The 14,631-nt window shown below is 47.9% G+C and overlaps 1 protein-coding gene across 1 annotated transcript; it reads right to left on the bottom strand.

Annotated features, from left to right (window-relative positions):
- Window positions 1–283: 283 nt before the first annotated feature.
- On the bottom strand, window positions 284–13,085 carry LOC141976604 (phospholipase A2 inhibitor and Ly6/PLAUR domain-containing protein-like). The gene is made up of 6 exons (XM_074937656.1): window positions 13,014–13,085; window positions 7,348–7,505; window positions 6,670–6,786; window positions 3,333–3,485; window positions 2,708–2,845; window positions 284–764 (listed from the first exon to the last, which is right to left on the bottom strand). The coding sequence occupies exons 2-6, from the start codon at window positions 7,394–7,396 to the stop codon at window positions 385–387; spliced, it is 837 nt and encodes a 278-aa protein (XP_074793757.1). The 5' UTR covers window positions 7,397–7,505; window positions 13,014–13,085; the 3' UTR covers window positions 284–384.
- Window positions 13,086–14,631: the final 1,546 nt, after the last annotated feature.

Below are 14,631 nucleotides of genomic sequence, written 5' to 3'. Positions count from 1 at the left end.
GCTACCTACTGTAGGGTGCACCACCAGTAGAAGTGGCAGGCTTGCTTTGATGAATAGAGGATCTTTTATTAAGGCTGCTGGACGCAGGCACACCCTGTGGTTCTCCCAGACTCTGTAGCTCCCTGACTGTGCTGTCAAATTTCATCACTAGGGGTCTCCATAAATCTAATCAGGTTTTGGACAAATTTTTCCTGTCAAAATAATTCAGCCAGTTCCAGAGTTTTTTGATCTCCAGTTTGTTTTATTCAGTGCAACAAACTAAAGGGGAAGCAAATCCGTCTAGAAAGTGAGAGTTTCTGGAATGGAAAAGCAGCAGCTGAGAAAGACAAATGCAAACTGAACAGGTGTTACTCAGTGCAGTGTCGCCAGTGCATAATATGGGGATCAAGGGAGGAGCTTCACCAGGAATAACCCTGTGAGGACTGGGAGGAGGAGAAGCCCAGATGGTCTTGGAGTCATGCCAGCCGCAAAAAGGGCTGGACCCCTAGTTGGGCTGGCTGCACCAGGGGCTGGTCCCTTAGCTGTGCCACTTGCACTGGGGGCTGGTCCCTTAATCCGGCTGGTTACAGTAGGGGCTGGTCCCTTAGCTGTGCCACTTGCACCCAGGCCTGGTCCCTTAGTCAGTTCAGACCCGCCAGGGGCTGGCCTGCATGTGGCTGTGGTTATCTTTATGTTGTCTCCGAAGGTCCTTGAATCTCCTTTTAAAAGGGTGCACACGGATTCAGTGGCGCAACCCTTCAAAGTGGCCTGTAAAGAAAACGAACCTGCCCCAGGAAAAAGAAGCAGCTGGTCAGTGTCAAGGGAGTTTTGTCTCCTTCTGTCACCATTACCCATAAATCCACACCTCCTGCCCATCTAAACCATGTTAGGATATAGATATTCAGGCCTGTCTGTAAAGGCCTATACTCTAAGAATTTAGGTGTATTCTTATCACTTAGCTATAGAGGTATAAAAGAAAGAATCAAAGTCACTGTCTGTCGGTGTAAGAGCCTTCTCTTACTGTGACAGTCTGAGGCCCTGTTCTTAGGCTAAGGCCTTTGGCTAAGCCACAGAGGCAGCCGTAAACTGGGAAGCGAACAGTCACCTCCTCACATTCCAAACTAGTCACACTGAAATAAGGTACTATTGGGCTGTTAGGAATACAATCCTGTCCTGATAATGCCTATCACCTCCAGAGAAATGGAAGTGCCTAGAAGATGTAAAAGGAAGCTTAGTTTGATAGCATCCTGTCTGGCAAGAACTCACTTATCAATAGCTGGGATGTGAAATCCTCATTTCTGTGTTGTTCTATCACTGTAGTCCCTATTTCCCTGTTGTTTGTCTGTATAATCTCTGTCTGGTTCTGTGATTGTTTCTGTCTGCTGTACAATTAATTTTGCTGGGTGTAAATTAATTAAGGTGGTGGGATATAATTGGTTAAATAATCATGTTACAATATGTTAGGATTGGTTAGTTAAATTTCAGCAAAATGATTGGTTAAGGTATAGCTAAGCAGAACTCAAGTTTTACTATATAGTCTGCAGTCAATCAGAAAGTGAGAGTGTGTGGGGGGGGAAATGGGAACCATGTTTTGGTAAGGGCAGGAATGGGAACAGGGACACAGGTGTAAGGCTCTGTGGTGTCAGAGCTGGGAAGGGGGAAGGAAGGAGGGAAGGAAGGAAGGAAACTGGAATCATGCTTGCTGGAAGTTCACCCCAATAAACATCGAATTGTTTGCACCTTTGGACTTTGGTTATTGTTGCTCTCTGTTCATGCGAGAAGGACCAGTGAAGTAAGTGGATGAAGGAATAAGCCCCCTAACAAACCACAACAGCCTCAGCTTTGTCCTCTGCTCTGTTTCCTGCAGTTCATCTAGGCTTCCCCTTTGCTCCATTCCCCAGAGCTGCATGTAAGCCCTCCATGACCTTCACTTCTTCGTCTGCTCTGCTTCCCCCTTCTCATCTAGGCCCCAACAGCCTCCCCGTCTGCGGCTCTGATGCAGGCTCACTGTGTGCCCTTGGACAAATCATTGGGACGCCAGATCTAAAACCCACTGACGACACTCATTCACTTCAGTGGGCTTTGTATTAGTCCCACTCTTCATTGAGCAATGAAACAATTCACAGTTGGTGGCAGGGAGTGGGATCTCTAAGAAGAGAGGCCTTGTGCTCATTAGGGGACTGGCCTGGAACTCAGGATATCTGGATTCAATTCCTGGCTCTGCCACAGACTCCCTGATTGACCTTGGGCACATCACTTAGGTGCAGATTTTTCAAAGGAGTGTAACATAGGCGGCAGTTGAATTTTAATGGATCTGGGTCCCTAACTCCCCAAAATCCTTTGAAGATACCAGCCTTAATCTCTCCAGGCCTCAGTGTCCTCATCTGTTCAATGGAGATAATAATCCTTCCTTTACTATTTAGATGGTAAAATCTGTGGAATGGTGAATGGCTGTGTCTGTGCAGTGCCTGGCACAACGGGGAACCCTCCCAATCTCAGTTTGTGTCTGTGCAGCACCTAGCATAACAGGGCCCCCAATAGCAAGAGATCTAGTCCAAGGGGAAACAGACACAGAGACTTGCCTGAGGTCACACAATAGGCCAGTTGCTGTCCAATATTAGAACCCAGATGTCTGGAGTCCAAGCCAAACCCCTTATCTCCCAGACCATAAGTGAGAGGAAACAATAAGAAAGCAAATAGCATACCAGAATAAATAAATTAAAGTTACCCATTGCTATGCTTCCGGTTACTGCGATGCATTGGGTCTCAGATCCAGTGCAGTCTAAGGTCTCTTCGCTGCATGGAATAAACACAGAAGAGCAGGCAGGGCAACGCCAGCCATTTGAGGTTGTGTCTGCTGGGGGCACTATGGAAAAGCAGAGCAAATGCAGTCAACTTGGGAGATGTTCCAGAATAGGCTTCAGGACAGAGAGAGCAGGTTAGGGTTGAACAGCTCAGCCCCACATCCCCCAAACAGGAGCTCAGGAGACATTGGAGGTAGCAAGGTTAGTGGCATCAGTTTGCAGCACAGACCAATTGAACCATGCCCCATGTGGAATTAGCTGCAGTTTGTGGCAGTCTAGAGGCACATTCACTTAATTCCACCTCTTCCCCCAGGGACCCAATGCTATTCAATGGAGCACCCCCGCAGGCAGTAGGACTGTTCTCGGGGATCAGTATAATTCACTGCAGCACCCCCTGCGGGGCAGGAGACTGTTCTCAGGGGCTCATTGCAGATACTGTTCCAGAAAAGAGGGGTACAGGTGGGCAGGGGGAGGAGGGGGAGGTAATGAAGAGGAAGAATTGGTGTGGGAGTGGTAGCAGGGTGGGGAGATAAAGAGAGGGATACGTACTTGTAACGGAGTCTGTACTGCAGGCATCCCCCACACAACAGGTGGTGCTCTTCCTTATTGCTGTTTCCTCCCCAAACCTCGCAACAACAGGGCTAGCTCTGCACTCACTGGATGCCATGCAGGACTTGGTTACCTGCTGTATATTGAATCCCACTGTACAAAAGGAGAAGACCGATGTTTACTCACCAACTCTGCCACCCTATCCCCATGCTCCACAAAAAGACGGCTGTGTGTCTTTATCTTTACTCTACCCATGCGGAAACTGAAGCACGGAGACTTGCCTCAGGTCACAGGGTCAGTAATAGAACCCTGGAGACCTGAGTCCTAGCCCACACCCTGCTCCAACCCAGGGCTGGCCTTTGGGGAAATGGCGCCCTGGGCGAACTTGTATTTTGGTGCCTCGTGGGCACGGTGCCCCCACCCCCATTTCCCCTGGCCACCATGGACTCCCCACCCCACATCACCTCTGGCCCCCAAGGCTTCCTACTCCACCAGGGCGCTGCTGCCTGTCCCCCCTCCCCCGTGCTTAATTTATATTGAAAGGAGCTCAGCTCCAGCAAAGTCTCGGCACAAATTAAGCACTAGCTGGGCGGCTGGAGACTGGCAGCTGCTAGCTTGGTGCCTAGCTCTAAAGGCTGCCACAAGCAGCAGCGGAGAAGTAAGAGTGCCATTGTATATGGTGTATTGCCACCCTTTGTGCTGCACTGTACCCCCTTTGCCCCAACCCCTGCACCCCCTCCTGTGACCCTAAACCCTGCACTTTGCCCCCTTTGCCCCAAATCCATGCACCCCCCTATCAGCTCCCCCCTCCTCCCCAGCATCTCCCATCCATCAGTTGCCCCGTGGATCAGTGTCTCCCTCTCCTTCCCCGCGTCTCCTGCCCGCCACGATCAGCTGTTTTACAGCGTGCAGGAGGCTCTGAGGGAGGGGGAGGAGTGAGGACGCGGTGCTTGTGGGAGGGGCGGAACTGGGCAGGAAGAGGTGGAGTGGGGGCGGGAAGAGGCGGGGCAGGGGTGGAGCCTTGGGGGAAGGGATGGAGTAGGGGCAGGACCTGGGGGGAGCCAGAGGTCGAGCACCCCCACACACTTTGGAAAGTCAGCGCCTGTGTTCCCCCCTTCACAGCCTCCTAGGGGGGCACGGAGGAACATTGGGGCAGGGGGCAAGCAGTATATGTGTGTCACTTTTGCACCCCCATTCCTGTGCTGGGAGAAATCAGGGAGAAATCAGGGCACTTCCCTCCATGTGTCATAAGAACATAAGAATGGCCATACTGGGTCAGACCAAAGGTCCATCTAGCCCAGTATCCTGTCTTCCGACAGTGGCCAATGCCAGGTTCCCCAGAGGGAGTGAACAGAACAGGTCATCATCAAGTGATCCATCCCCTATCGCCCATTCCCAGCTTCTGGCAAACAGAGGCTAGGGACACCCTCCCTGCCCATCCCGGCTAATAGGCATTGACAGACCTTTCCTCTCTGAACTTATCTAGTTCTTTTTTGAACACTGTTATAGTCTTGGCCTTCACAATATCCTCTGGCAAGGAGTTCCACAGTTGACTGTGTGTTGTATTAAAAAATACTTCCTTTTGTTTGTTTGAAACCTGCTGCCTATTAATTTCATTTGGTGGTCCCTAGTTCTTGTGTTATGAGAAGGAGTAAATAACACTTCCTTATTTACTTTCTCCACACCAGTCATGGTTTTGTTGACCTCTGTCATATCCCCCCTTAGTCATCTCTTTTCCAAGCTGAAAAGTCCCAGTCTTATTAATCTCTCCTCACACAGCAGCCATTCCATACCCCTAACCATTTTTGTTGCCCTTTTCTGAACCTTTTCCAAGTCCAATATATCTTTTTTAAGATGGGACGACCACATCTGCATGCAGTATTCAAGATGTGGGTGTACCATGGATTTATAAAGAGGCAATATGGTATTTTCTGTCCTGTCATTTACCCCTTTCTTAATGATTCCCAACATTCTGTTCCCTTTTTTGACTGCTGCTGCACATTGAGTGGATGTTTTCAGAAAACTATCCACAACGACTCCAAGATCTCCTTCTTGAGCGGTAACAGCTAATTTAGACCCCATCATTTTATATGTATAGTTGGGATTATGTTTTCCAATGTGCATTACTTTGCATTTATCAACATTGAATTTCATCAGCCATTTTGTTGCTCAGTCACCCAGTTTTGAGAGATCCTTTTGTAGCTCTTCGCACTCTGCCTGGGACTTAACTATCTTGAGTAGTTTTGTATCATCTGCAAATTTTGCCACCTCACTGTTTACCCCTTTTTCAAGATCATTTATGAATATGTTAAATAGGACTGGGCCCAGTAGAGACCCCAGGGGGAACACCACTATTTACCTCTCTCCATTCTGAAAACTGACCATTTATTCCTACCCTTTGTTTCCTATCTTTTAACCAGTTACCAATCCATGAGAGCACCTTCCCTCTTATCCCATGATGGCTTACTTTGCGTAAGAGCCTTTGAGGAGGGACCTTGTCAAAGGCTTTCTTAAAATCTCAGTACACTATATCCACTGGATCCCCCTTGTCCACATGCTTGCTGACTCCCTCAAAGAATTCTAGTAGATTGGTGAGGCATGATTTCCCTTTACAAAAACCATGTTGACTCTTCCCCAACAAATAATGTCCATCTATGTGTCTGACAATTTTGTTCTTTACTATAGTTTCAACCAGTTTGCCCAGTACTGAAGTCAGGCTTACAGTGCTGTAATTGCCGGGATCACCTCTGGAGCCCTTTTAAAAAATTGGCATCACATTAGCTATCCTCCAGTCATTTGGTACAGAAGCTGATTTAAATGATAGGTTACAGATGACAGTTAGTAGTCCTGCAATTTCACATTTGACTTCCTTCAGAACTTGGGTGAATCCCATCTGGTTCTGGTGACTTATTACTGTTTAGTTTACCAATATGTTCCAAAACCTCCTCTAATGACACCTCAATCTGGGACAGTTCCTCAGATTTGTCATCTAAAAAGAATGGCTCAGGTGTGGGAATCTCCCTCACATCCTTGAGGGTCACCTCTGTGAGTTTGTGGCCCTCCCCTACCAGCCAGCAATGCACACCTCTGAGCTGCTGCCCAGCACTCCCTTGACCATAGCACCCTTGGCGGTTGCTCAGCTGGCCCACCCCTAAAACTATCCCTGCTCCAACCCACTGGCCCCATTCCACAAGCTGGGAATAGAACCCAGGAAACCTGACTCCCAGTCTACCTCCTGCTCCAACCCACTAGACCCCATTCTTCACCCAGAACTAGGAATAGAACCCAGTGTGCTCTGGTCACTGGACCATGCTGGTGTGAGATCTGGCTCATCTACCTATTAGGCTTTCAAACACAGTGATGGCACAGGAATCTTCTCCAGAACTGCAGGTCTCCATGCTGCCCATGCAGTTCCTGCCAAAGCCAGTGCAAACCTCACACTGCAGACAGGCACCTAGAAAAGGAGAAAGAAAATTCTTTATGTAGATGTGTCCCTTTCTTCCCCCTCCCCTTCCCCTGGGTTCTTAGGGAAAGCATCTGGTGAAACCTGCTTTCCGGTGTTGAAGTTTCTCTATTTCACTTCACACACACACCAGCTCTGACTCTGGTCTCAGCTGGCTGCATATTCCCCATTTTTAAAATTTCCTGCAGGAAAATCAGCATTTCCCAACAGAAGATTTTCAAAAGGGGATTTTTCCCACAACATTTTTGGCGGGGGATAAAATACCAATTTTCCAGCCATTTCTAAAAAGGAACCAATCAAAACATGTCTTTGAGGACTTCAAGCATCAATATTTCCTCTTATTTCTAGAATATTTCAATGTGTTGTCATGCCAGCTCGTGACTTCACAAGGAATCTATTCTTTTCCCTTCGACATGTCCAGTTGGCCCATTTTTCTGATAGCGGCTTTTTGGTGATATTTATAAACAAATTTATACAAAGGACCAAGTTGGACTCTTGCTACTTTGTACAACCTAAGTTGCAAGTCCCTGCAGAGAAACAGCCCTGACTTACCCAGATCAAGGAGAGCAAAGAGGATGTAGAGAAAGAGGGGAGCCTTCATGGTGATAGGAAGAGCATGAATTGGAGCTGGGGTCTCTGATGCAGCAAATTCTCCGTCCAGAGGATTTATGCAAGCAGGGGCTGAAGGGAAGTCAGAAGATGAATTCCACCTGCAAAATGCAATAAATTGGATGGTGTGATGTAAGTGTCATTAATAGGGCCCTATGAAATTCAGGGTCCATTTTGGTCAGTTTCACGGTCATAGGATTTTAAAAATTGTAAATTTCATTATTTTATCTATTTAAATCTGAAATTTCATGGTGTTGTAATTGTAGGGATCCTGACCAAAAAAGGAGTTCTGAGGTGGTCACAAGGTTATTTTGGGGGGGTTGCAGTACTGCAACCCTTATTTCTGCGCTGCTGCTGGCAGTGGCGCTGTCTTCAGAGCTGGACAGCTGGAGCACGGTGGCTGCTGGCTGGGAGCCCAGTTCTGAAGGCAGAGCCATCGCTAGCAGCAGTGCAGAAGTAAGGATAGCATTGTATGGTATTGCCACCCTTACTTCTGTGCTACTGCTGGTGGGGCGCTGCCTTCAGAGCTGGGCGACCCCCCTGCAACTCTCTTTTGGATCAGGACTCCCAATTTGGGCAACACTGGTCTCCCCCATGAAATCTGTATAATATAGGGTAAATCACAGAATCATAGAAGATCAGGGTTGGAAGGGACCTCAGGAGGTATCTAGTCCAACCCCCTGCTCAAAGCAGGACCAATCCCCAACTAAATCATCCCAGCCAAGGCTTTGTCAAGCCTGACCTTAAAATATCTAAGGAAGGAGATTCCACCACCTCCCTAGGTAACGCATCCCAGTGTTTCACCACCCTCCTAGTGAAAAAGTTTTTCCTAATATCCAACCTAAACCTCCCCCACTGCAACTTGAGACCATTACTCCTTGTTCTGTCATCAGCTACCACTGAGAACAGTCTAGATCCATCCTCTTTGGAACCCCCTTTCAGGTAGTTGAAAGCAGCTATCAAATCCCCCCTCATTCTTCTCTTCCGCAGACTAAACAATCCCAGTTCCCTCAGCCTCTCCTCATAAGTCATGTGTTCCAGTCCCCTAATCATTTCTGTTGCCCTCCGCTGGACTCTTTCCAATTTTTCCACATCCTTCTTGTAGTGTGGGGCCCAAAACTGGACACAGTACTCCAGATGAGGTCTCACTGATGTCGAATAGAGGGGAACGATCACGTCCCTCGCTCTGCTGGCAATGCCTCTACTTATACATCCCAACTTGCTATTGGCCTTCTTGGCAACAAGGGCACACTGGTGACTCATATCCAGCTTCTTGTCCACTATAACCCCTAGGTCCTTTTCTGCAGAACTGCTGCCGAGCCATTTGGTCCCTAGTCTGCAGCAGTGCATGGGATTCTTCCGTCCTAAGTGCAGGACTCTGCACTTGTCCTTGTTGATTTATTTTGGTCCAATCCTCTAATTTGTCTAGGTTCCTCTGTATCCTATCCCTACCCTCCAGCATATCTACCTCTCCTCCCAGTTTAGTGTCATCTGCAAACTTGCTGAGGGTGCAATCCACGCCATCCTCCAGATCATTAATGAAGATATTGAACAAAACCGGCCCTTGGGGCACTCTGCTTGATACCGGCTGCCAACTAGACATGGAGCCATTGATCACTACCCGTTGAGCCCGACAATCTAGCCAGCTTTCTATCCACCTTATAGTCCATTCATCCAGCCCATACTTTAACTTGCTGGCAAGAATGCTGTGGGAGACCACGTCAAAAGCTTTGCTAAAATCAAGGAATAACACGTCCACTGCTTTTCCCACAGAGCAAGTTATCTCATCATAGAAGGCAATTAGATTAGTCGGGCATGACTTGCCCTTGGTGAATCCATGCTGACTGTTCCTGATCACTTTCCTCTCCTCTAAGAGCTTCAGAATCACTTTCCCGATCACTTTCCTCTCCTCTTAGTGCATAAAAGCACGCAAAAGACCAGATTTCACAGGGAGAAACCAAATGTCATAGTCTGTGATGTGTTTTTCATGGCTGTGAATTTGGTAGAGCCCTAGTCATTAAACATCAGGTTGAAGGTGCCCAGGAACTATGAGCATTTCCTGTGGTGAGGAACTGCACAGGTTAATGACGGATTGTGTAAAGAACCCCAAGGTTTTTTTCATCTGCCACCTTTAGCCTTGTTGCCTTTTAATTTCATAGGGTGCCTGTTTGAGAAGAGAGAGTGAATGCTCATTCTCAGCTCTTGCCCCCTTGCCCTGATCTCAGGGCCATGTACCTGTGCTATGCACCGAATATGTGTAAGGGGGTATTGGTGTGCTGGGGCAATGTTATCTATAATTATTACACTCACCGTCTTCCTGCACCTCTGCATAGCCCTTTGCTGAAGCATAGGCCAGAGTTCTGTCTTTTGTGAAAGCATTTACATAGATTTCAGACCAGCAGCCGTGTTAGTCTGTATTCGCAAAAAGAAAAGGAGTACTTGTGGCACCTTAGAGACTAACAAATTTATTTGAGCATAAGCTTTCGTGAGCTTCATCAGATGAAGTGAGCTGTAGCTCACAAAAGCTTAAGCTCAAATAAATTTGTTAGTCTCTAAGGTGCCACAAGTCCTCCTTTTCTTTTTGCATTTACACAGAGTTCAACTTTAGGGCTATATGTAAAACCCTGATAAATAGGTGTTAATAGCTCCCAGTCAACTGCAAAGAGTACCACACTGTTTCTCAGGTCAGGTCTACACTACAGACCTATATCGGCATAATTGTGCGGCTCAGGGGTGTGGGGTGATGTAATTATACTGACCTAACCCCCTATGTGGACAGCGCTTTTATTATACCAATAAAATAAAAACCAGCAGGCTCTTATTAAAGGGGAAAAGGCAAAATACCACATTTATTGTGAATACAGAAAGAATCATAGTAAGCAGTTAGTTATAGCTATAACATTCCATTCAATCTCATATTTATTCACACATTCATTCATACAAACACACACACACAGGTTCTGCAAGGTTGTTATCATAGTTACCAGCCTTAGAGTTGCTCATGCCAAGCCACTGGCCAGGTGGCCTGGACATGAGGAGGGAGCAGGGCCTTGTCAGATGCACATCTGATGCTCCTGGAAGTTGGTCTGCAGAATCAGACCCCAAAGTTCTCACTTTCTAGAGTCTATTTTTATAGGAATTTCTTCCTATGCCAGTCTATGGGAATTGCTTCATCATGCTGTTGCTGAATCAATCAGCAGATGGCACATTCCTGACAGCTCCGTGCTGCTAGATGTTATCTTGTTCTTTGGTTCTCTCATTCTTGAGGCTGTTGGGTGGATTCCAGTCTGCCCTCCGGGGGTCCTCTGGTTATTTCCACTTGACGCCTTCTTCAGCCGATGGACACTGGATTCTTAGGCTGGCACCTCCCTGATCATTCAGTTATTATCCACACCAAGCATCCATCCACATACATCCTCTATCTCTATTTTAATCACAATTGTTAATACAACAAAAGGGCGGGGAGTCTCTGGGTGCTGTTTCTGTTGTTACAGAGTATTGCTTTGAGTCTCTCTCTGTGTGAATTGCTTTGAGAACAGACTCTGTCTTAGAATGTACTAACGCAATTAGCAGCTTGCAAGTTTCACACATAGAGGGAGAGAAACAGTACCAAAAACCAAGAGACGTCTTAATTAGTAATACCCTGGAATTTAAACTATGGGGAATCAAACTCATTTGTGATTTTAATACAGAACTTCTTTAATATGATCCAACACTTTATCAGTGGGAGAGCTTCTGCTGTCGACATAGCTACTGCCCATAGGCACCAACTCCGTGAGTGCTCTGGGGCTGGAGCACCCAGGGGAAAAAAATAGTTTAGACGTTCAGCAGACCCCGCCTGTGAGCTCTTCCTCCTTCCCCCCAGCACCTCCTGCCCACCACTGATCAGCTGTTCGGTGGCGGGTGGGAGGTGCTGGGGGGAGGGAGGGGAGAAAAGAGGCAGAGCGAGGGCAGGGCGTGCTCAGGGGAGGGGGCGGAGTGGAGGCGGGAAGAGGGTTGGGTGGGGCCTTGGGGAAGGGGTGGAGTGGAGGTGGGGCCTCGGGGTGGTGTGGGGGTGGAGCACCCCTAGGGAAAGCTGAAAGTTGGCACCTGTGCATACTGCCTCTCAGGGAGGTGGATTAATGGCGCAGTCGTATCTTCACTAAAGTGCTACTGTACTGTAGCGCTGTATATCAAGACAATCGCTCAGTAAAACAAAGATTTAATGCTCACAGAAAGTATTGTAAATAGCGTTTGGAACACTATGAATAACTTCAACAAAAACTGTTAAGCGGTAAATTTACTGGGGTTCCTCACAGAGACAAGATGGGTGAAGTAATATCTTTTACTGAACAAGAGTACTTGTGGCACCTTAGAGATTAACCAATTTATTTGAGCATAAGCTTTCGTGAGCTACAGCTCACTTCATTGGATGAGAATACAGACTAACACGGCTGCTACTCTGAAACCTTTTACTGAACAGACGTGACAAGCTTTCGAGCCACACAGAGCTCTTCCTCAGGTCAGAGATCTCTAGTATCCTGGGACTACACCTACGCTGCATACAATTCGTCTACCTAATACTGACTTCCTTCCCACTTTGTTCCTCTCTCTACATTCAGATATAAGGTTTCAATATAACAGTTCCTATACTTTAGTACATATATGAAAACACGTTCCCCTCTGATGATGATTTCTCAGTCTGCAGTCATAACATGCAAGCGTGTGTCACCTGAACTCTTCAGAGCTGGAGGAGAATGGCAGCATCTCAGTCTTTTCAAACATCCGAAAACCCTGTCAGCAAACAAACTGTCTGGAGTAATCTGCACAGCTAGCAGCATTCCAGCATTCGGGTTAATAGCTGACTGGTCCTCTCAGTTGCAGGTGAAGCAGAAATCTATGGCCTATATCCAAAGTGATCTAGGTATTGGGAGCAGCATATAAAATATCCATTCCTTGGATTTCTATAAGGCTCTCACTCCACAGGGCAATATCTTTCCCACATAAACCCAGCTATGTCAGGCAAGAATGTACAAACCCCCACCTCACTAAGTGCTGCCCCATTCTCTTTACCTGAGACAGAATCCCCAACTGAAGCATTAGCTAATAGCTAAATGTCAATTCCACAGGCTGTACAATCTCTAGGGGTAACAAGTGTTCCCCTCAGAGTTCTCCTCTAAAGCAGGGGTTCTCAACCTTTTTCTCTCTGAGGCCCCCCCAACGTGCTATAAAAACTCCACGGCCCACCTGTGCCACAATAACTTTTTTTCTGCGTATAAAAGCCAGGGCTGGTGTTAGGAGGTAGCAAGCAGGGCAATGGCCTGGGGCCTCATGCCACAGGAGCCCCCACAAAGCTACATTGCTCAGGCTTTGGCTTCAGCCTCGAGTGGCGGGGCTCAGGGCCCAGGTTTCAACCCCATGCGGCAGGGCTTCAGCTTTCTATCCTGGGCCCTAGTAAGTCTAATCCTGGCCCTGCTTGGCGCCCCCCTGAAACCTGCTCGCAGGCCCCCAGGGGGACTTGGACCCCTGGTTGAGAACCACTGCTCTAAAGGTCTGTAAGACACACTGTGGTGGACCAACCATCCTAATGGAGGAATTTTATAGTAAAGTAAAGCTAGAATAGCACTCACCTATAGCCAAAGTAATACCAGTATTGGGAGCCAGCCCTCACAGCAGACACATCTCCTGGTCCTGAGTTGATCAGCGACAGAGTCTGCAAGACTATCTTTTATTTATAACCTTCTTCCCCCTGTGTTCTGATACGCTCCACACTCTAAGCGTGGTTGGGAGTGACCTGCTCAGTGGGTTGCACACAGTGAAAACTATACAGCTTCTGAAATAGCTACTGAGCATCTTTAGTAACCACCCCACCCTATTTCTCTATGGTCCTGTGCCCTTCTGGCTGAGTTATCCTGCCTTGCACTAGTATGCATGAGCCTGGATCCCAATAGGACTAGTATGCATGAGCGCCCGACACAGGGTATGTCTACAAGGCAGCTAGGAGCATGCTTCCCAGCATGGGTAGACAGATGTGCTAGCTCTATTTGAGCTAGCGTGTTCACAGAGTCATCCAACACAAATCCACGTTTCCTCTATTCTGCTTTTCTTCATTTTTTTAGGCCAAAGTCAAATGCTGCAGTACAGTAAAGCCTGTGCGTTACACACACTCATTCTCAGCAGTCCCCAGTCTCAGTACTGTGTGCCTGTGCCATGGACTGACCATGCTCTTGGCTCTCCCACAATTCCAATGCACAAACCAATTTTCCATTTTCCACTCTGCATTTAAATTTTAGCACACGTTAAAAATCAAAAGCAGATCATTTGGGGTGGGCCTGTATCTCAGGGATCCCTTGATCAAGTGACCCCAAATTTACATCTAAAGCTCCACGCTGGGCTCTCAACTGGCATAGCAACTATCAAGTCAATCTGCATCAGCATGGGGACTTCAGATACTCTGAAAGTTGAAACCTTGTCATTTTAGGGAGGCTGTGTTTTGGGAACACTTTAACCAAATTACTCCAAATGTGTACCCCAATGTCTACTCTGGACCCTCAACTAGCATAGCAATTTTCCAGCCAATCCAACTGTGTACGTGCATTTTAGAGCACTGTAAAAATTCAAAGGAAGTTGTTTTGGGGAAACAATCTCAGGAACCCACAGACCAAAATACCTCAAATTCGTTCCACTAAATTGTTGCAAATGGCTCTACTGCATGATTCTCAACCTATTTATCATTGTGGGCTGCATATGTGGCCCACAAAGAGCTAGCTGGGCTGCAGGTTGAGAACCACAGTGCCCTCCACCCCCAAACTCCTATGTTCGGCACCCTCCGCCCAAAGACCCCTCCACAGTGTGGGGCCAGGAGCGGAGAGCTAGGCATGGGAGACTCCAACTCTGGACCCCGTGGGGACCCCAAGCCCCACTGCGCGGGGTTGGGGGGCAGCCAGGACCCTGACCCAGGATCCTGCCAAGATCCCAGACCCTCCCGGGACCCTGGATCCCAAGCCGCTGTGCAGAGTTGTGCAGCAGCCAGGGCCCAGACCCTGCCAGGATCCCAGAGCCCAGAGACTGCGGCATGGCAGCCTGGAGACGACCGTGCAGTAGCCTAGAGCCTGGAGACCGCTGCATGGCAGCCCAGAGACCGCCACGCGGCAGGGCAGCCCAGAGCTCATGGCCTTTAGCACACAGCTGAGCTGGGCCACAGCTGTGTGCTAATTGGGCTGCATGCAGCATGTGGGCCACAGGCTG

Source organism: Natator depressus, chromosome 23 (genome assembly GCF_965152275.1).
Source record: "Natator depressus isolate rNatDep1 chromosome 23, rNatDep2.hap1, whole genome shotgun sequence".
Taxonomy (NCBI): domain Eukaryota; kingdom Metazoa; phylum Chordata; order Testudines; family Cheloniidae; genus Natator; species Natator depressus.
The sequence above is the reverse complement of the archived record's forward strand: the minus strand, read 5'-3'. Positions and strand labels throughout refer to the sequence as shown.

What these genes read in the sequence shown, in the direction of transcription:
- LOC141976604 (XM_074937656.1), bottom strand. Translation starts at nt 7,396, where the DNA reads ATGAAGGCTCCCCTCTTTCTCTACATCCTCTTTGCTCTCCTTGATCTG. An exon ending in TGTGTTTGAAAGCCTAATAG is followed by an intron (nt 3,486 to 6,669) that starts GTAGATGAGCCA and finishes CCTTTTGTACAG; the next exon opens with TGGGATTCAATATACAGCAG. An exon ending in CAGTACAGACTCCGTTACAA is followed by an intron (nt 2,846 to 3,332) that starts GTACGTATCCCT and finishes GCTTTTCCATAG; the next exon opens with TGCCCCCAGCAGACACAACC.